The sequence below is a fragment of the Typopeltis vanoorti genome, chromosome 3 (genome assembly GCF_054136105.1).
Source record: "Typopeltis vanoorti isolate ZY-2024b chromosome 3, IOZ_Tvanoo_1.0, whole genome shotgun sequence".
NCBI classification, from domain to species: domain Eukaryota; kingdom Metazoa; phylum Arthropoda; class Arachnida; order Uropygi; family Thelyphonidae; genus Typopeltis; species Typopeltis vanoorti.
This window is the reverse complement of record NC_143551.1, coordinates 37,082,285-37,104,698: the sequence shown is the minus strand read 5'-3', so window position 1 is coordinate 37,104,698 and position 22,414 is coordinate 37,082,285. Positions and strand designations below refer to the sequence as shown.

Genomic DNA, 22,414 nt, shown 5'->3' with positions numbered 1-22,414 from the left:
ATGAAAAATCAAGCTGATGTTGAAAGTTTGCAGGAGGATTTAAATAAGCTGGTAAAATGGGCAAAAGAAAATGGATGTCAGTTCAATGTGGAAAAGTGTAAAGTCATGCATTTTGGGATTAAAAGATTACCAGCTGTGTACTACATCGATGGAAAGGTACTCCAAGAGATTGATGAGGCTAGGGACTTAGGGGTATTGGTAGATAGGAAGATGAAGTTCAGAGGACACATTGCTAAGGTGTCCAAGATTGCACATAGGATTACTTGGTTGTTGAGGAACACACTGACATCCAGAGATAAAGAGGTTATTATTCCCCTTTATAAAGCATTGATACTTCCACATTTGGATTACTGTGCTCAGGTCTGGTCACCTGGATTCCTTGGAGATGAGGAGGCTGTGGAGAGGGTTCAGAGAAGAGTGACCAAGTTGGTGAGTGATATAAAAAATGCTCCCTACATTGATAGATTGAGAGCTTGTGGATTGCAGAGATTGGTTGATAGGCGAAGAAGAGGGGATATGATAGAAACATTCAAATTACTAAAAGGTTTTTATAGGATTGATGCAGGGGAAATGTTTCAGCTGTGTGATAGTGATGGAAGAACAAGAGGTCATCTCTGGAAATTAAAGAAGAGTGTGGTTAACAAAGGTGTCAGAACAAGGTTTTTTGCCTGGAGGGTGGTGAATGAGTGGAATTCATTGCCTGACTTAGTTGTGAGCTCTTCGTCTGTAAATGAATTCAAGAAGAGATATGACAGATATTGTTTTGCTAGTTTGGGTCTCCCGCGATGAGTCTACTGACTCCATGGAGATACCCGTAATAATAATAATAATAATAAGGCTGTGGGACTTGATAATATATTGGCATGTATTCTGAAGGAATGTGCCAAGGAGTTGACACCTGTGTTGACGTATGTTTGTTTATTTGTGTATATTTTTTTAATACGAGTCATGCACTCACTCAAGTCCCAAAGGAGTGAAAGGTAGGCAAGATTGTGCTACTTCATAAAGGAGGTGATCGAACTCAAGCATCAAACTATAGGCCTATCTGTGTGTCAGGTTGTAGTTAAGTTGTTGGAGAAGCTTGTGAGAAGTAAGATCCAGAGTTGGGTTGACAACAATGGTATTATCTTTGATGGACATCATGGATTTGCTAAAGGGAGGTCATGTTTTAGTAATCTACTTACTTATTACAATAAAGTGATTGCTTCATTGGACAGAGGAGAAGGATACATGGTGATATACTTGGATTTCGCAAAGGCTTTTGATAAAGTACCTCATGATAAATTGATAGTCAAACTGGAGCGGATGGGGGTTGGATATTTGATTGGTGCATTGGATTGGAGAATGGCTGTCTGATAGGTTATGAACAAGTTGTGTATGGGGGAGCAATGTCGAGAAAAAGGAAAGTCACTAGCGGAGGGACTCGGGGATCTGTTTTAGGACCATTACTGTTTAACTTGTATGTTAACAATCCAGGTGAAGATTTGGATGGAGATATTCAATTGTTTGCAGATGATGCAAAATTGGGACAAACCATGAAGAGTAGTGAGGATGTTGTGACCTTGCAGGAAGACTTGAATAAATTGAGTGATTGGGCATGGAAATGGGGATGTGAGTTCAATGTTACAAAATGTAAGGTTTTAAAATTTGGAAAACAAAGATGGGATGCAGAATTTATGCTTGGTGAAGATACATCATTGGAGGTGGAAGAAATAAGAGATCTGGGGGTGATAGTGGATAAGGATCTGAAATTTAGGGGACACATAGCCAAAATTGTGAAGACAACACAAAGGCTTCTGGGAATGATGCGGAGGACACTGACGTGTAAAAGTAGGGAGATTCTTGTTCCATTGTATAACTTTGATTAGGCTACACATGGACCATTGTGCCCAGATTTGGTCATCTGGTTTTCAGAAGGATGAAGAGATGTCGGAAAGGGTCCAAAGGCAATTGACTAAAGTAGTTTCTGACCTCTGGATTGTCGAGTATGAGGAAAGATTGAGGAGATGCAATTTGCAGAGTCTGGTGGACAGGAGGAAGAGGGGAGATATGATAGAGACCTACAAGTTGGTAAGGGATTGTTATAGGATTAATGCTGGAGAAGTTCTACAGAAAATAGTGGGAGATGAGGGGGGGGGGGAAATACCAGAGGTCATTCCTGGAAACTGTATAAAGAAGGTGTGAGTAGGGGAGTGAGAGGCAGGTTTTTTTTCATTCAGAGTTGTAAATGATTGGAATGCCTTACCTGAGAGTGTAGTGTGTGCAGGGAGTTTGAATGTGTTCAAAGCATGGTATGATGAGCTGTGTGTGTGATAAAAGGACCTCCCAGATAAGTCTTTGACTCCATGAGGTCTTGGGTAATAATAATAATAATGTGAATGAGTTTAAAAGAAGATATGACAGCTGGTGTGGGTGATGTACAACCTCCCTCAATGAGTTCTTGACTCTCTAGAGGTCTAATAATAATAATAATAAATATACTTAATCATAAATTAATAAGGAATCACTCGTTTCTGGCTGAAAAAAATCAGTTGTATTCAGATATAACTGAGATTATCAAAGAATTTAAAACTACTGTACAATCAACCTCATACCCATTCATTGATTTTATTTTATATAGGAGTGATCTGCAGCATGTGCAGGGTGAATTTCAAATGATATGTATCCTCCACCAAAGTTGTATACCTGCTGTTGATTTATCATAATTTTAGCAAATTTCATTGTATCTATTGATTTTTTTTTAATGTTAATAGCAGATTTATAAATAAACAGTAGAAAAGATAACTTAAAGAAAGTTGGAATCTGCCTTCTGAAAGATTTCACCCACTCATATGAAAACCTTGGGAAAAATCCTGCGTGTATCTCTGATAGGTCCGAGTTGATTAATAGAGAATCAATACTAGTGTTAAATAACTGTATGCAATAATCCAAATCAGTGTCTTGATTATTATTTAAAAAATTATGTATACCCTTAAACAAAAAAAAAATCAAACCTTAGGGCTTCTGACAGTGACAAACTGGAAATGACAAATCTCGCATTGTTCACAGTCACGGGATCCTAGCCACCTCTCTAAACAGCTTTTGTGAACATACCCAACAGATCCTATAATAACAATTAATGAGTGAAATCTTAGACATATATAATATATGTAGGTGTATATGAATTTTCAGGTACTCTGATATATATATATATAGATACATACATATATATATATATATATATATATATGTATGTATGTATGTATGTATATATATGTATGTATGTATGTATATATATGTATGTATATCAAAGTATCTGAAAATTTAAAACTTTGTATAAATATATAAATATATAGTACAAAACAAAGATATCAAATGTAAGAAAATATTTTCCAAGCTCTATATATATGGGTGATTGTGTGCAACTATTTATGGATGATTTTAATTATGGCAATATAAACTGGGATGACGAGATAGCAACTACATGTAAAAAAATGAGTTTTTCTAATTTTTGAGGGGCAACTACTTCAAGCAGTATGTAACAGAGAGCATGTGAGGATTGAGGGCCTTGGATTTGATCATCTCATCAGGTCATTATAAATGAGGTGTCAAATCCTCTAGTTATTGAGAGTGACCATGAAGTGATTATCTAGGTGGTTGCCAGCCATGTGAGGAAAGGGAATATGTAGAACTACAAGGCTGGTGATTCCTAGCTTTAGGGATAGCTTTCAGCTGTAGCATGAAATGAAGAGTTGGGTGGAAAGAAGATCAGTGCTGATTTGGTGATATTCAATAACTATCTAGTAGAAGCAATGTTTAAATGTATTCCAAGGATGAGAAGGTTAAATAAGGTAGATGTGAATGGATGAAGAATACAATACAGAGGAAGAAGGCATTAATGAGACAACATAAGATGAGTGCTAATAATCAATTCCATGAGGAGTAAAAAGAACAGGCAAAGAGGGTGATTTAGTTAATAAGGGTAGCAAAAGAGCAGTATAGCAGCAGTTAGCTAATGAAGCCAAAAAGAATCCTAGGGAGTTCTTTCAATATGTAGCCAGCAAAAAAAAAAAAAAAAAAGATTATGGAAGGATTACATTGATTGCAAAAAATGGTATAAGAACAACTGCTGGATATTTAATGAGTTTATAAAGGTCTTTCATTCTTGTGAATGCGATACCATGGAGAGACTGGCTGTATTTATTACTTTGCAAAACAAACTGGACCTCAGAACACGCACACAATTTATAGACAACATTCATAACTGAAATGAGTCAGAAGACTCATTGCAGAACCCACACTAACCATTATTCACACAATACCTATCATACCTTAAACTCCTTCACTGTTAGGACACTAACAGCTACCTCTGACAATCTATTCCACTCATTCAAGAATTTTTGCAAGAACAAAAATTCTAGTCTGCACACCCTTAAATGGCTTCCAGGGATGCCCCCCCCCTCTCTCTCTAATCATCATATACTGAAAATTTTCTTTTGTGTCAACATTACAGAATCCCTTTATTAACCCATAAGTTTCTGTCATGTCCCCTCTCTTCTACTGTCAACTAAATTCTGCAAGCCACACTGTCAATCTATTCACACAAAGCATTTCACAGACATGTCACCACTCACTTGCCCCTAGATCCTCTCCACTGCCTCCTGATCAACAAGAAATCCAGGTGATTAACCTATGCTTAGTAGTCAAGATGCAGCCATATTATAGTCTTATAAATTGGAATAACAACCTTCCTGTCAACGTATTCTTCAACATCCACATAATCCTTTGAGATATTTTGACACTGCAGTTTGCAATATGCCTCTTAACTTCAACTCTCTATCCACTATCATCCCCAAGTTCCTAGCTTCATCAATTTCTGCAATTCAATATATCAATATGATAAATAGCATGTAATTTTTACATCCTGAAGTGCATAATCTTCATCATATTCATGCGTTTCAAGGATTTAGGCCTAGCATAGCCTGTTCCGGCCTTAGAAGTCATCGTTGAATTGTTTAAGCATAATCTTATGCATAATTATGCATAATCTAATAATTATATCATTATGCATAATCTTACATTTTGCAACAATAAACTGACAACCATTATCATTCATTTTCACTACCAATTTATCTAAATCATCCTACAGGATATCTACACAATCTTTATGAATTATTGCACTCCTAGTTTTGTGTCATCATCATCAGACAACTGAATACTCTCCCCACCCCCACTTAAATCATTCCCTTTATCATTAATATACAAATTAAAAAGTAGTGTTCTTAATACAGAGAGTAGCGGCACTCCACTAACTACCATCATTTCCAAGATTCCACTGCATCATATATGACTCTCTGGTATCTCTCTGTCCATTTGCCCCCACACCATCCATGGCACCAGCTTCATATCCATTCCCATTTGCTTCAATTTGTGTAATAGTTTTCCATGTTATATTGTATCCAACAGCCTGGCAGTATTATGGTGTAGACATTTCCTTTATCCACTTCTGCTGTCACTTTTATAAAAATTTGTGAATAAATTAAATAAACACAGACTATCTTTTACAAAGCCATGCTGTCCACCATAGAATATATCATATTCCTATCCATCCATTTATGCAACTTTACCTTTAACTCTTTTCCAATACTTTAACCACTACTTCTGATATACTAATATGGAAGCATATGATGTGTTTCATGAGGATAGAAGGGGTAAAAACGGAGGTGGGGAGGCTATTGATGATAAAGAAAGAGTTATGTCCATACAAAGTAGAGATGCAAGAAAGAAATAGGGCTAGTGGTTTTGAGGCAGTATGGTGTGAGATAGAGGTAAATGGAATGAAATACTTGGTTGGATGTTGTTCTAGACCAGGTAATGTGGATGGTAGTGATAATGAAATGTATAATCAAATTAGCTAAGCAAATTAGAAAAGAGTGATCATTATGGCAATTTTAATTATGCCAATATAGACTGGAATGATGAGATAGCAACTGGAAGTAAAGAAAATGAGTTTCTTGAGTTTTTTGAGGGATAACTACCTCAGACAGTATGTAACAGAGGGCACACGAGGATTGAGGGGTCTTGGATTTGGTCATCTCATCAGAGGATGTAATTATAAATGAAGTGTCAAATCATCCACGAATTGGTGAGAGTGACCATGAGGTGATTACCTGGGTGGTTGCCAGCAGTGTGAGGACCTCTGTGAGATCCTCACATGTATATGTGGAACTACAAGAGGGGTGATTATGAAGAGCCCAGGAGATGCTTGCAGGTGTAGCATGGAATGAGGACTTAGCTCGAAAAGAGATCAATGCAGCTTGGGGGATTTTCAAAGACTATCTAGTAGATGCAATGTCTAAATGTATTCCAAGAGTGAGAAGGTTAAATAAGTTAGGTGTGAAATGGATGAATAAAGAGATTAAGCATGGAATACAGAGAAAAGGGACATTATAGAGGCAGCATAAGAGAAGTGGAAATAACCAATTCCATGAGGATTACAAAGACCAGGCAAGGCGGGTGATTTGGTTGGTAAGGGTAGCAAAAGTGAGGTATGAACAGCATTTAGCTAATGAAGCCAAAAAGAATCCTAAGGAGTTTTTTCAATATGTAGTCAGCAAAAGAAAGAAAGATTATGGAAGGATAACATTAATTGCAGTAAATGGTATAAAGACAGCTGTTGAGGAAGATGTGGTGGAGGTACTTAATGAGCAGTTCATAAAGGTCTTTCAATCTTGTGAATGTGACTTCATATTCACAAAAGCCGTTCCATTAGGAACCAACGGTTCCTAATGGAACGGCTATACAAAGAAACGTGAAACATTACTTCACTCCCCTAACCTAAACAGATCCGATGGTCTGCTTCTTTCACCCTTGTGGGAGATAGTACTTTATAAAGCTGTAAATCTTTCCTAACATATAATTGTATACACATATATATATTTATAAAAAAAATAAATAATAATAATTAAATAAATTTAGGAAATTTAACCTTAGCTACTTAGGTGGCGCTTTGTGAATATAACAGTTATTGTTTAATTAGCCTTGTACCTGTACTGATGATGCCTGTGATACTGAGGTGAAAATTCTACGAATAAAGAATAATTTTCGTGAGTTAATTCCGTTATTATAATAGTATTATGTCTACTCACGGTATTTTCTTACTGAAACTTAAACCTTCAAGATAAAGAAAATAAGTTGCTTGGACCTGGAATTGAAGCAGACCAGGTGATTACCTGGGTAATCACCTGGTCTGCTTCAAATCCATCAACTAGAAATTGACATACAAGACTGCAGAGGTCAGGGATATGACAGTGCTGCAAATATGAGTGGAAAAATAAAAGGTGTTCGGTCTTTTATTGAAAAAGAAAATGAAACTTCTCTTTATTCCCCATGTGTAGCACATTCACTGAATGTAGTGGGCGTAAATGCAGCTAAATGTTGTTCGGAAAGTACAATATATTTTGGAAACTTGGAGCGTTAATTTGCATTTTTTAGCTCAAGCCCAATGACAAAGCAAATTTTATTAGAAAAAACTGGCTGTTCTCTTCATGGTCTATCTCAAACTCGCTGGAGTTGTAGAATCGATGCGGTTAGACCGGTTGCTCAGAAGTTTCGAAATGTTTTAAAAGCTTTAGAGGATGTAATTTTGACTGGGAAATTATCAAACGAAGGTCATTCTGAAGCTGTTGCTCTAAAACGATATTTTTCAAGTTTCAAAGCAATACTTTTTGCAACAATTTGGTTTAAAATTTTAGCTTCCATTGACGAACGAAATAAAATATTGCAATCTACTACCATATTGATTGATATTACAACAGCAAATGTTGAGTCTCTTCTGAAAGAAATTGAACATTTTAGAAATAAGTAGCAAGATGTTCTCTCTGAAGCTACTTGTTGAAATTCAATTGGGTATAACTCCAAATGTCGCAAGCGAAGAGAATAAAGCTAGCAGAGAAGAAAGTGCAGTGGGGATGATACACAAGGACATTTTAAAAGAACTGTATATTTTGTTATACTGGATACAATTATTTTGCAACTTCACATGCGTTTCGCATCTTTAAAAAACAATTCAGAATTTATTTTCACCAATATTAAATTTTCAAACAATGAATCATCAAGAAATTTCCGACTCGTGCAATAATTTAATAAATAAATATTCGAAAGACTTAACATCATCTCTGAAAGACGAAATCTATCGCATAAAAAAGGTTTATAACGCCACGTTTAAAGATGTTATACCAGGACTAGATTTATTACATACCATTTATAAATTTCAACTTAACGGTGTTTTTCCCGAAATATGCACTTCAATCAGAATTTTTTGCACAATACCAGTAACAGTCGCCGAAGGTGAAAGAGCGTTTAGTAAACTTTCAGCAATAAAGAGCTTCTGTAGATCATCAGTGCTCCTCAATAGAACATGACCTGACAATGAAAATTGATTATGACGAGATGATTAAAGATTTCGCTAACCATAAAGTGAGGAAGTGGATGAGGCAATAAACATTTAAAAATTCTCTTTTTATTTAATGTTTGTATTTTGTATGGTATGTAATGTATCGAATTTTGAATTTATTGTACACTTTTTTAAATAAATGTTTAATGTTTTATATGACTTTTTTTTTATTAAACAAAAGTGGTGCACTTTTTTAAGTGGGGCTCGGACCACAGACTTGTCACGGGCCCGAAGGTTTCTCTCGGCGGCCCTGTTCATATGCATATATTTCGACATACCCTTGGGCCTAAACTTCCCCTTGCATATTTTCATTACCAACTCATTCAGATTCAAAACATAGGAAACTGCACCCAGCCATTCATGATCATTTCTGCACTCATATCCATTTACTTCAGGCATAGCTACATACTTGCTTGACTTCATCCCCCGTTCCCCAATACCTCTAGTTTTCCTGATTTTGCACTTCCAACATCTCATTGAACAACACTTTCTCCAAATATCTAACTCCAAAATCAAATGCAGATGTCAAGCATATACAAGTTCTTTCATCACCAAATTCACTCCATACATCTATAACCGCACTCCATACATCTATAACCGCTTGCACGATCTTTTGATTGACTCATCAGTAATAATGGTCCTTTTTGTAATCCAGTCCTATCATACCAAGGCAGCAGACTCACAATCTTTACTTTCTGACTTTTTTTTTTTTCACTTTATTTAATTTCTGAAATTTTTCCAGTTTGATGAGCAAGTAGGTAAGTTGTAGCTGGTCCCAGTTCTAATCATACTGTGACATGGATGTTTGTGAATATTTTTAGGTGGTAGATGAATTTCATTACCTGCTACAGTGGCACACCCAGAAGGGGGAGGGAAATGGGCCCTTGTCCCCCAAAGAAAAAGGAAAAAACACTAGAAAATTTTCCAAAAATCTTTTCCTAATTAAAATTCATTTTTTAAAAATTTATGTTTGTTGTGTTGTGTCTTCTATTTCTATACTACTTATGAATTAGTGATCATTGCAGATCGTATGCGATGCATATGACCCCCCCCCCATGATTAAACCATTAAAGTTCGCTACTGACCTGCTACGAGCCCAATCCAGCTTATGAATGGTCTGAACTGGCTTGATAAAATACCATAAATTAAAGATGCCAAGAAATTATATTCTTGGTTTAATCCTTTATCCAAGTGTAAGCAAACAAAGTTTGTGCAAAAAGTATCTTCATAACTGGGCTCCTTGTATATAGAGACTGATGAATTCACATTTTTACTCGGCATCTTTAATTTATAACATAACCAAGTGAGAAAACTTTCAACATCCAATAAATTATTATTATTATTGGTGACACCTCCAAGGAGTCCGAAGACTCATGGCGGGAGGACTCCTAGTGTACAACTCTCCGTCTCCACTACTACCGAACCTCTACTACCAATGAACTAATCAGCGCCATCAATCGCCCACCACCACCACCATAACAAGTATCTTTTCTTTTGTCCGTAAATTGCGTGTGTTCTGAAGGGCCGATTTGTCTGTATGCGGGATGAAAAACCCGAGTTTCCGGGAGAAAAAAACCCTGCTACCTCCATATGAGATCAATAAATAAAATAATACAGATGTTTATTATTAAAGTATTTATTTATTATAAAATTATTCTTTATTGCTTACTGAATGGCATCCGCTCAACATAATTTACAACCTATCTCGGATAAAATTTTCATTAAAAAAAAAAAAAAGAAGTCTTTAATGAAAGTCCTGTTTCAGTAACTCAATAATATTTCGCAATTGATGCTAGACAGTGAAGTGGAAGATATATGACTGCTATTTTTGCTAAGAGATTTGACAGATATTATAGTAAATGTTTTAGTTAAAGAAGATAGAGGTTGATAATACGTGATTTAGATGGAAAAAATACAATGTCAAGTTAATTTGTGTTATAAGATTCATTCCAATATATTAAAGATATGTTTCCTTTTCAACCTCAAATATGATATTAAATTGCGACTTGCCACATTTGTAAGCAGAAGCTATGATTGAAAAGCAATGTGAAGAAAACTGCAAATGGATGAGGTATTTTGTTCCTGCTGACCAGAAAATGATAAATGTTGGCTATGTGACACATGGCAGATATTAAGATTCTTTGCTTCCATTACTATTATTATATAACTTTATGGATCACAGGACTCATTGCATGAGGTCACTCTACACTTATGTGGTCAGATGTACAGCATTATGCTGTATTGTGCAGCATTTACCGGTCGTATACAGCATTAGTATGTGTACAGCAAAACGTACAGCATTTGAAATATTTTATTCACCTTAACAGAAAGAGTAAACTACGAACATACATTAGTTGTTTATTCTGAGGAACTTTTTATATAGTTCACAATGCCATTCAAACTGCTGCAGATCTTTTACCACTAGACATAGAATCTATTGTAACAAACATTTATAGCCATTTTTACATTTATACTGTCAGAGTAGAATCTTTGAAAGAACTCTGTGAAGAAGCAGAAGTTGAATATCACAAAATACTAGGCTACAGTAAAACTAGATGGCTAGCTTTAATGCCTGTGATTGAAAGGATTCTGAAATTAATAGTCCATTGAAGTCATATTTCTTATCCCTTGATAAGTGTCCAAGAATAATTGAACTCTTTTTCAATGATAATACCTCTCAGTTGTGGTTAACATTTCTTCATAGTCAGGCATCAGTATTTGAGGCAGTAGTCAGAAACATTGAAGGAAATGATTGTACAATAACGGAAGTCTCAGAGGAACTTGATAGGCTAAAAGCAAAATACAAAGAATGTCTCGAATCAAACTACATTCCTATTGGCATAAGAAGAGATTTAAGAATTTTAGAAAATGAGGGAAGCATTAAAAAAATTGTTTATTTCTCATGTGAAAGCATTTTACAGTAACTGTTTGGAATATTTGGACATGTGGTCATCCCAGTTCCTAGAGATTAAGACATTTAAATGGGTGAACCTTAAAAGTAGGATATCATGGCATGATTTTCAGGCATCGTTGGAATATATGGAGTTGGCCTGGTTGGCCGAGTGGTTAGCGTATCCGCTCTCCACCCAAAAGGCTGCGGGTTCGAATCCCGCCATGGGCATGGATATTTTTGATTGTATGTGAAAATAGTGGTGGTAGATGGCGTTTGTAGATGAAGAAGGTAGTTGTGGCTAGTGGAGTGGGGAGACGGGGGGGGGTTGTAGAGTAGGTGCCATCGATGAGTCTTTGGACTCCCTGGAGGTGTTATGAAATAATAATAATATAGATTCTAATTTTGGAAAAAATCATGGAATATATGAAAATAACCTTTTTGATGAGGTTTCTTATTTAAAGAAGTATATAATTGATTCAGAAATTGAAGAATAGAAGGAGAAAAAACTCCTACAGGAGATAGATGGGTTGAGATATTTGCGTTTTTTGAGAAACAAAAAGTGCCTTATGGTAATATAAAAAAAAAACAGTGGAATTTGCCCTTTGCTTACCTGGGACAAATGCTGTTACAGAAAGTAATATTTTCAGTTGTGAATAAATTATGGACTGCAAAGAAAACAATTAAAACTTGAGACAATAAAGGCCATTCTTATTGTGAAATATAATATGGTTGATTCCTGTGAAGATTTTATGAGTGAAATATCAGAGGATGATGAATTATTGAAAAGAATTCATTCTTCCGAAAAATATGTTTAAATTGTTCATTTGGAGAGTTTTAATAGATAAATAGATATTTATTGTATAAGATTGTGTGATATTTACTTTTGCATATATTATTAAGAATTTAAATAAAAGTTGTTTTAATAAATAAATATCTATTCATTGTATAAATAAAATAAATAAGTTTTTGAGGATATTTACTTTTGCATCCATTATTGAGAATTTAAATAAAAATTTCTTGATAGTTTAGCAGTAACAATATTATTAATTAGTAATAATAACAAGAATGAAAGCAGAATATTTTATTGAAAAGGTATGATTATGTTTCTGTTGGGATAAGAAGAAATACAGCAATTTTAGAATATACGCCTGGAGGGAAACCTGCAAAGCAGGAAACAAAAGTTCTGCAACCAGTGGAACGTGTCCAGCGTCGGTCCTTGGATAATTTGGTCACTATACTCTACACAAAGCTATATGATCCATTGTCTACACTATATAATTCATGATTTTTATTGGTTTCAATTCTCTACAATCATTCATTAACAATGGTCTTTGTAGTTACTGCTCCTTTCTGGAATCTCCTCTGGCATTTGAGGGTATTCATTGATATAATTGGTTGTTCATCTTCATTGATCAATTCATTACCAAAGAGGTAAAAAAATAATGAGGAAAAGTAATTCTTTAGTGAAAAATTAATTACTTGTTTAGTTATTTTTTCATTAGAAATTAGAATAAATGGGAAGTCACCTGCAGTGATCAAGCTAGTGCAGAGGACTAGTATTAGTTCGTGCAGTAGTTGCACAGGATAAGGGAGTGGTGCTAATCTGTTTTGAAGACTTTTGTAATCAAACGTTGGTTCGCATAATAAATATCAACAACATTAATGGTCAGTTAGCCGATCTCATAAGGCGGTAGCAGAGTTTTTTTTTCACGCAGAAACTCGGGTTTCATCCCGCGTATAGCGGGATGAAACATGTGCATCGCGAGACTACTTGGAGCTGTCACGTAATAATAATAAAATAGCACGCGCTTCCCACAAAGAATTAAGTTTATACCTATCAAGGCAGACCAAGATAATGCAAAATAAAGGCGGCTAAAACGAGACTGAGATTAAGCATGCCTGGCTGTTCTTCAACCAACCTACTCTAACCATTCCAGCTGCCTCTAATAACCGTAACTTCTGTTGTCTTCAACATGTGCAGTTATCTGCCATGTTGAAACCGGTCATGTAATTGCATTCAAGCGAGAAATAAATAAATTAATCAATTAAGAAATGTTATATATGCTTCTGTGCCGTAAATCAAGAAATTAGTGTATGTATATATGTGTGTGTGTGTGTGTATGTCAATCCCGTAAATCAAGAAATGGTGTAGACAAACATGTACATCGCGTTGGAATTCGAACTCGCGTCCTATTGGTAATATTCTTACCAATCTCTTAATTCTTAATTCTAATTATTAATTGGTAAGAATTTGGCCAATTAGGCCGGTCAATCAGATGTTTTGATTCATCCCTAAACAACTAATTAACTGGCTGCAGCTACATTAGAAAGTCTCGCTGGTTCGTCTGCTCTTGAATGTTGTGCATACCTTTTGTAAGGTATCATTTACTGTATATGTTTCATTTCAACGAGAAGAAATCATGAAAAACTGCCGTATTTGGTTTCCAGATGGGTATCCGAATTATCTCTTTCGTTAGTGAGATTAATATGAAAAATAAATAAATGAAACATAGAGGTGAGTATATCGTTTCTCTTAATTGCGTGTTCTCTCAGAGTTTTAATTTAAATTTATTTTATCTTGAGAGTAAGAAAGCACATATTTCGTGGAGGAAAACTTAGAAATGTAACTGACACAGAATGCCCTATGAAAATCAGGGGCGAATGCTGGTCTTGAAATTCACGCTTGCTCTTGTTATCATTCAGGGAATGAGAGGTGTGATTGAAGTCTGATTAGCGGAATAATGAATTACTGACCATTTAAAACTATATATTTAGAAATTTATGTACATTTAATCATACAAATACAACACTTATTTTACAAATCATATTCTATCTTTTTCAATTTAGCTACTTCAATACAAATTCTACCCTACGGTTCTGCTTTATGAACTGGTCAATAACATCGTCATAAAAGTTGGTTGTAATTTAATTTTCCCAAGCAACACGCACACTTGTAAAGGCTCGCTGAAGTTCACTGGCTAGAGCTACTTTGACAGCGTATGACCTGTGTTTAAGACGACGTGAAGGGAGCGGAAATGGCTATGCGCGCGCATGAAATCACAGTACTGCAGCGAGGACCTGGAAGCTCCTACAACCAAGCAAGTCAAGTGGCTTTGACTAGACGAGCAAGCATCGGCCTTCGATAAACAACGCAAAACTCAATTATTGCCGCGCAAGCTTAAGACGTCTTCTGTCTACAAAAATAAAAGCCTAAATGGAATGCTTATAAATGCATGCATTTATTAACAAATAAATATTACTTCTTTCTCAATTAATGAACTTGCGCAGCAAGCATGGAGAAATCGCCCCTGATGGAAATGTAAAATTACTCATGTTTCTTTAACAAAGGTGTTTCTAGGTCAGCTGTTAAATGTCAATTAAAAAAAAAAAAAAACTTTGAAATAGATGGTCAATAAAAAGAAAATAATAAAATGAACTTTTTTAAAAAAAAAAAAATATCAGCCCCCCCCCCCATACTTGAGAGGTCTCACGATTATAACACGACAGTGCTGTATGTAGGCAAGTGGTTTCGTGTTCGTATAATCCTTCACTTTCTTCTGAAAGTGGAGAAATAATAGTGGCTAGTTTGGTGGAGGTGTCCATGGAAATACCTATAGAAAAGGCATAATGCGGCAACACAGCGTCTATGGGAAAGGTCATCAATTAAGCATGCTCTCTTCTATAAAAAATGTATTATTTATAATTAAAAATATCAATATTTAATTATAAATACATATGTACATTATTCGTTGTGGTTATATAATTAAACCTGCCTTAAGCATCCTGGAGGACAACACATCGCGACATTTTCCTTCCAACTGGAATGACATGAATTTGAATCCCAGGAATCATTAGAGTAGAAAGGTTTATCCTCTTGGACGCTCAGGTTTTTCATCCAGAAAAACAAGCAAACCCGGCAGAGAACACATAATTATATACTTGCCACATAAGCGTTAGTTGCTTCGGATGCTCTTTGTTTGGAAAGATTTTATAACAATTCTTACCGTCTAGGATAAGAACAATCTTTATCAGGACTTTTTAACTGAAAATGAGTTAGCTGGTCTCATACTCAGGTTGCAGGATTCTCAAGCTCGGGAGTTTGACTGCTTTGCGAGATTATTTGCAAAACAGTCAAACTGTACAGAAGAATATCTATACATTAATGACATCAAGCAGGGTCTATCATCAGATGTGCAATTGTTTGCCGATGATGCGAAGATAGGCAGGGCAATCAGGAATGCTACTGATATTCAACAATTTAAAATGATTTGAATAGACTGGAAATCTGGGCACGAAATGGCTGTCAGTTTAATATTAGTAAATATAAAGTTATGCACTTTGGCGTGATTAGAGTTCCAGCGGCATATTAGTGGAGTTATGCTACAAGAAACTGAATAGACAAGGGATCTTGGTGTATTGGTGGATAAGAATTTAAAGTTCAAAGGTCACATAGCAAAAGTTGCAAATACAACTCAGGATAATTGCTATGTTTAAGCGAACCTTGACATGTAAGGATAAGGAAATCATTTTTCCTCTTTATAAGGCTTTGATAACACCACACCTGGATTATTGTGTGTGCAGATTTGGTCTCCCGGTTTCCAAAGAGATAAAGAAGCTGTGGAAAGGGTGCAAAGAAGAGTTACAAAGATTATATCTGGATTATGGGATTTAGATTATGAGGACAGATTGCGAGTATCTGGATTACAGACTCTGGTTAACAGGAGAAAGAGGGGGTGATATGATAGAGATCTATAAACTGTTAAATGGGTGTTATAACATTTCAACTGATGAAATTTTTCGTTATATGGAAAGCAGGGGGTGAACACGGGAGCATCCATGGAAGTTTAGTTTGTTCACAGGGATAAAGAAGCAAATTATGTAAAAATATCTAATCTCAATATTTGAGTGTATCTAGTGTAAATGAATTTAAGGGAAGGTATAATAGCTTATGGTATTATTTTTATTTTTCAACATAATCTCGCTTAAGAATAATTAATTCCAGCGATGCTCCAGCGCCATTATCCAGTCCCTGTAGTGGCTGCTAGTAAGATCTGCAAAATACCCCTCTACAGCTGCAATCACCTCTTGATTCGAAGAAAAACACTGACCAGCGAGGAAGAGTTTAATTTTGGGAAGAGATAGAATCCGAGGGAGCCAAATCTGGACAATAGGGTGGATGTTCCAGCAATTCATAGTTCAGATCCCTTAATTTTTCCATTACCTTTCAGTGCAGGTGAATTGTCCTGATGAACGATGATTTTTTCTTCTGCAAACCGGATCTTTACTTACGAATTTTTCGTCTAGTCTGGTTAAAAGATCGGAATAATATGCCCTTATTGTTTTACCCTTTTAAAGATAATGCCATTAACATCCCAAAACACCGATGCCATGACCTTTCCTGCTGATGGAACCGACTTTGTCTTCTTTCGCGCTGAACAACCAGCTTCTGACCACTGTTTTGACTGCTGTTTGGATTCTGGTGTGTAATGGTGAATCCAAGTCTCATCCATTGTAATAAATCGACGCACAAAATCAGTTTTATTCTTGTTAAAACTCTGCAAGCACTGTTCACAGATTTTCATGCGAGTGCTTTTTTTTATCTGCTGTGAGCAAGCGCGCGACCCATCTTGCGCAAAGCTTTTTCATTTACAATTCTTCATGCAAAATATATCCTACACGTTCTTTTGAAATGCCTATAGTCTCAGCACTTTACCTTGCCGGTCATCCAATACCATATCGTACACTTGATTTCTGGTGTTGTTACACTTTTTGGACGTCCTTCACATGGATCGTCTTCAAGGCTGGAACGGCCACGTTTAAACTCGGCAGCCCATTTCTTAATTGTCGAAACGAAGGAGAAGAGTGCCCATAAACTCTTATGTCAAATGAATTTCTTTTGACGTTAAATCTTCTTTTACAAAGAATTTTATAACCTCTCGATACTCAGTTTTATCCATTTCAAGGGATACAGACAACACTTTTGCTTCAGATAGGTGTATAAAACAAACTACTTGATAGAATGATTTGCAATTTCACATGTATGCTTACGACAGATGTTACCAAGTTAGAAAAAAAAATCTCTTGCTGACAGCGTTGCCATCTATGGTCAAGGCCGAGAACTTTTCAGATCACCCTCGTACACAATTAACGAATGTAATTACAGTAATCTCATTGCCTTATTTTCTTAAACCGTAATTAAAACACCGACACGATCCAAACGAATAATTCTAATTGAATTATATGTAATGAAAAAGGTTTATTCTTAAACCAGAACCTATTTAAAATTTGGTTTCTTTAAGTTCAACAAGAAGCACTACCTTATATTAGTTTTAGAATTTTTAATCTTTAAGTTTTAAATTTTAGGAAAATTTAGACTTCGAAAATTGCAATAATGCTTGGAAATACAAATTATCAGGAAGGCTGTGCAATTTTTGTTATTCCGTTATATAGCGTCGTTGTGAAATGTCGATGTTTCTGTTACTACACACAAATATAGTAAGTAACAGAAACATACTTATTACAGTTTATTTATTTATCCTAAGTACAGAGCTGTTACAATTCAAATTAAAAGCAATCTTAAGGGACAAAATATATAAGAAGAAACCATTACGCATAGTCAAGCAGTGAATCGTCATTTAAATAATAAAGTTATACTATTCATCCTCTCAAATGCCTTCGTCGATTAGGTTTACTAAAGTTCGATAGACTGCGAGAAAGGCTCGATGGGCTAGAAAAACTGTATTGATGTGAATCATCGTGTGAAATGATGCTCTGCATTCGCAAGCTGAAGTCGAAATAATGCCCTAAGCAACGAGAGGGGAGATCAAAGTCAGATGATCAGTTAATTGAATCCTTTGCAACTTCTTTGTCCGTATTGTTCCGTTCTTCTTCCTGAGCATTAAAAATATTAAATCGCTCGTCGATAGCTGTTTTGCAGGTTTTAAAGAGAGGGGGGAGGGAGAGAAATCTGATTTTGACACGTCCTGCCGCTTCCATATCAGTGTGGATCAGGAATCATGGACTTTTGATGATTTTTGAATATTCTCTTTGAAAGAATTGCTTCCTGTGTGATGTGGGGAAGCAATATGGGATCGGCTTGATTATTCCCGGGGCGAATCTCATGCTGATATTGAGTTGTGCAGGCAAGCTTCTGAATGATATTGGTGGGAGATTTATTACAATGATATTTGTCTTTAAATTAGGAGCCGCTCTCCCGTGATCGCACGTTTCAAGCCTTTGGTTACATCACTTCATACAACATGCATACTAAAACATACTGTCCATAGACAATATGTTTGACATCGTCATCCATAAAATCGACATGTTACACTTGCTCGCCTTCCGGGGAAAACACACACACACACACACACACACACACAGGTTTTATGAAATGATAATCTTTATAAACTCAATGAAGTATACGATCCAAATGAAGGCGAGTAAGCATCTTCATGAATAAGATAAGATCGAAATTTATTGTAGAGGGCATGGACAAATCTGAACAAATCTTACTTATTCCTGTTGTATATTCATCTTATGCAGCATATTTATAAAAGCATCCTACAAACTGCCCCAAAATCACCAAGGAAGTCAAGGACAATATGGTAATATATATTATCATATTTAGAGCATTGCGACAGCTCGAATTCATTGAAGAACTGAGATTCGCCATGATCGAAAATGTTAATATTCAGCGACAGTTACCAAAGACATTAAAAGCATTCTCTGGAACACTGAATGTCACTACTCACCACTCTCATCCAATACACAGTAGCTCATCGAACATTGCTGCTGGAGTGCATTATTTATCCCAACTGTGGATATAAGAAGGCTTCCCTGGTATATGATATTGGGTCACTGTAAAGTCAATAGCAAGGATGACGGAAAACAGACAGATACTTGTAACATCTAGATAACGTAAATCTAGATAATTTGCAAATGATATAATTCTTTGCTACAATGACCTTAAACATTTCAATAGGATAATTGCCTCTGTTACAACGGGCTTTAAGTCATCGTCAATTCAACAGAACATTTATGGAACTGGAGAGAAGACGTGTAAGAAACTACCGATTTTTTTCATAAGTTTTTTTTTCATAAGCGCATTAAATAACATTATGCGGTTGGAATCGTGGAGTATTTTATGATATATATTGATGGTAAGCTGTGTTGTGTTGTTTTGAATTAAGACCGAAGCAACTAAGGTAATTAGACTATTATGTGTGTTAAATGCTTGTTTTTCTGACCGGTTTACCTATTTTGCTTTATGAAACCCTGCTATCTCTGTATACTCACTTTCAGTTGAAAAAATCCTTATAAGGTTCGTCTAAAGATTCGAACCTAGGTCTTTCCAATCAAAAGACATCTGCATCTCAGGCTCTACAGAAAATATATCCGCAAAACTTTCAGACATATGTCACGTTCTTTTTGAGCAAAATAATCAGTTTATCGACACTATGCTTTGCAAACTCACAGATCTAATAAAAAATACATATAAAAAATAAAAAAATGTCATAATAAAATAAAAAAATGAAGTGGATTATTTTCCTTTAATATAACCACAATTACAAACAAAGAAACCAAAAATAAGCATAACTTTCAGACATTAAATACGAGTGTTAGGGTTAGGGACAACGAGATGGCGGCATTTGTTGAGCCGTCTCTCTTCACTGCGTGCCGCTTAATTAGTAATAGTCTTGGACCAGCTATCTCTGATTAGGTACCAGTGGAGATTGAACCGTCCACTCAGTCTCCAAAAAGTTAGATGGGCTAAACGGCCTCGCCTACTCCCTATATACGGGAATAAAAAGGCGATAGCTGATTTTTTTTATTCTTAAATGATATAGCTTCTTGTTTAAAATAAACATAAGCCTAAATTAAATTAAACATTATAGCTTCTTATTTTTTACAAGAAAACATAAATGGGTCGTCCTTAAACTAAACAGGATGAGAGGGAAGAGAGAGAGAAAGAGAGAGAGAGAGACTCCAGAGAATATGGCATTCGTGATGGAGAAGGCACTATCAAAGAATGATCTCAAAGAGTCAGCAATTCAACTATGAATGCTAGAAGTAAAAGTAAGAAAAAAAAAAGCGTTTTAGAAGCATTAAAATCTTGATGGCTTCTAGTCTTTATATTTGGAGTGGCAGTTTAACTACGAATAATCAAGCGGGCTAAACTCATAGCACTTTATTTCTTTAAACTGATTGTTACTTTTACTTTTTTGCTGCCTTTTTCACCGACAGCACCTCTAGAAAGATAAATAACACAAACAAAATTTCAACAGTCGTTATTTTTACAAACTGAAAAATATTTGATTGACAGTTTAGTTAGGTTATCATTAGACTCATCATGCGAAATTTGTGCAGACTTCGCATGTGATTGATAGCTTCACACAGGCCCTATATGCTAATTAATGACTTCCAGGTGTCATGAGGTATAATTTCTATGTTGTACGTTTATTGCAATACTAAGGTAAGGATTAGAAATCCAGAAAGCTCGCTCTAAAAACCAAATGTGTAACTGTTCAAGTCATTTCAGTCTTCCAAATATACACGATGGTGAATATAGTGAAGTCTGTCAAGAATTGCTATTACTATGTGTAACATCTTTTTGTTAAGTCCAGTAACTGCTGTTAACTCGATTCTAATTTCGAATCCATTCAATGAAGAATGCTATTTTCACATATGCCAAATGGGCTCTCTAAAATTGCAATTTTTTCACTATACTAATAAATAAAGGGGCAAAAAAAGTGTTATTCCTCTTCATTTATCCCTTTGCTTCAGAATACCCTCCTTCGTACATACCTCCCAAAAATATATTTGATTATCGAAAAGATGTATTGTTATGGAAGAGTAACCAAATGTTGTTAGTTTATTTTTAATAATTTAGACTTATTCCATTAGAACATTTGTGGAATGAATATTTGCAATGCTATTTTAATTCCTACCTTTGCATTTACAAGGAGACATAAGAGATTCCTGGCTTGATCCTCTAAAGCAAATGCGACAAGCTGGTCTTTCATTAGCGCAGTTCTCTGATTTCTCATTGGTGTTACCAATTCTGGGAATGGGAATTCTGGACAAAAAGGACGAGCTATCCGCTGAATTTCTCGATTCTATACGATCACCAGCATTACATGAAGAGGCTGATTCAAGTAATGATCTATTACTATTGGTGCGTGAAGACGATACACCATCCATTAAGCTAATTTGTACGAATTTTGCTTTTACATATTAGCGGACGGCTCGTTTTAAAAAATGGCCATTAAGCCTAGTTAAATACGTAAAAAATATAACAAAAAGCAACACTTATTTCTAAAGAAACGCATTCGAACATCATTCACAAATGATGTACTAATGCGTGAGTGAATGAATGTGCAGCTCGTGCAAGACTTCATGTGTTAGTGACGTAACATTCATATTTTCAAATACTGCTGTAAACATATATAAAATCAGTATAGAGCAACCATATGGATGCTGTGTATTGAATAACTAGAGAGCAGGAACTGTAATTTATTTCCAAAATAATATTTAGAATATATAGCATTAAAGAAGTAATAATAATATTCTCTTTATTCATTTAATAAAGAGAACACATTCGCCTGCAATATTATAAACATTGAATAAGATTTTTGATTTTATAACTATTATATATTTATATGTATTATTCCATGAAGAGTCATTTTCATAGTCAAAATAGCTTAATTATTATAATAAATTTAGTTTAATCCTTTATCCAAGTGTGAGCAAACAAAGTTTTAAACTTTCAACAGCTTAATTATTATATTGTATACATATTTACGTGATATAATACTGGCGAATTAAATTATATACGAACAACGTTGTATTATTATTATTAATGTATTATTATTATTATCAACAAGTCAAAAGACTGTTACTTGTTGACAATTTGTGTATATCATTTACTAACATCTGGTCGAATAAAACCAAGATAAAACTCAAGTTTAACGTTATCAAATAGTCCAAACGCGTCTTTCAATAACATATTGACACGAACGTCGTCTGCCAGCGTCCTCAGTGATATGGGGAATGAAAAAATACAGGTTTCATAACATAAATAAAAAACA

At 35.3% G+C, this 22,414-nt stretch overlaps 1 protein-coding gene across 4 annotated transcripts in view; it reads right to left on the bottom strand.

The window, feature by feature from the left end:
* Positions 1 to 21,687, bottom strand: part of LOC150108054 (E3 ubiquitin-protein ligase MARCHF3-like) — a 108,795-nt gene extending 87,108 nt beyond the window's left edge. For 2 of the 4 annotated variants that reach the window (XR_016550641.1, XR_016550642.1), the window contains exons 1-2: positions 21,275 to 21,687; positions 2,994 to 3,103 (exon numbers count right to left, since the gene is read on the bottom strand). Coding sequence is in view for 2 of the 4 variants with exons in the window: in XM_090415553.1 (XP_090271679.1) it covers positions 2,994 to 3,103; positions 21,275 to 21,527 (363 nt within the window). In the remaining 2 variants the exon portion in view is untranslated. The remainder of the gene's footprint in view (positions 1 to 2,993; positions 3,104 to 21,274) is intronic. The other 2 variants (XM_090415553.1, XM_090415552.1) reach the window with 2 other exon arrangements.
* Between the last annotated feature and the right edge of the window lie 727 nt (positions 21,688 to 22,414).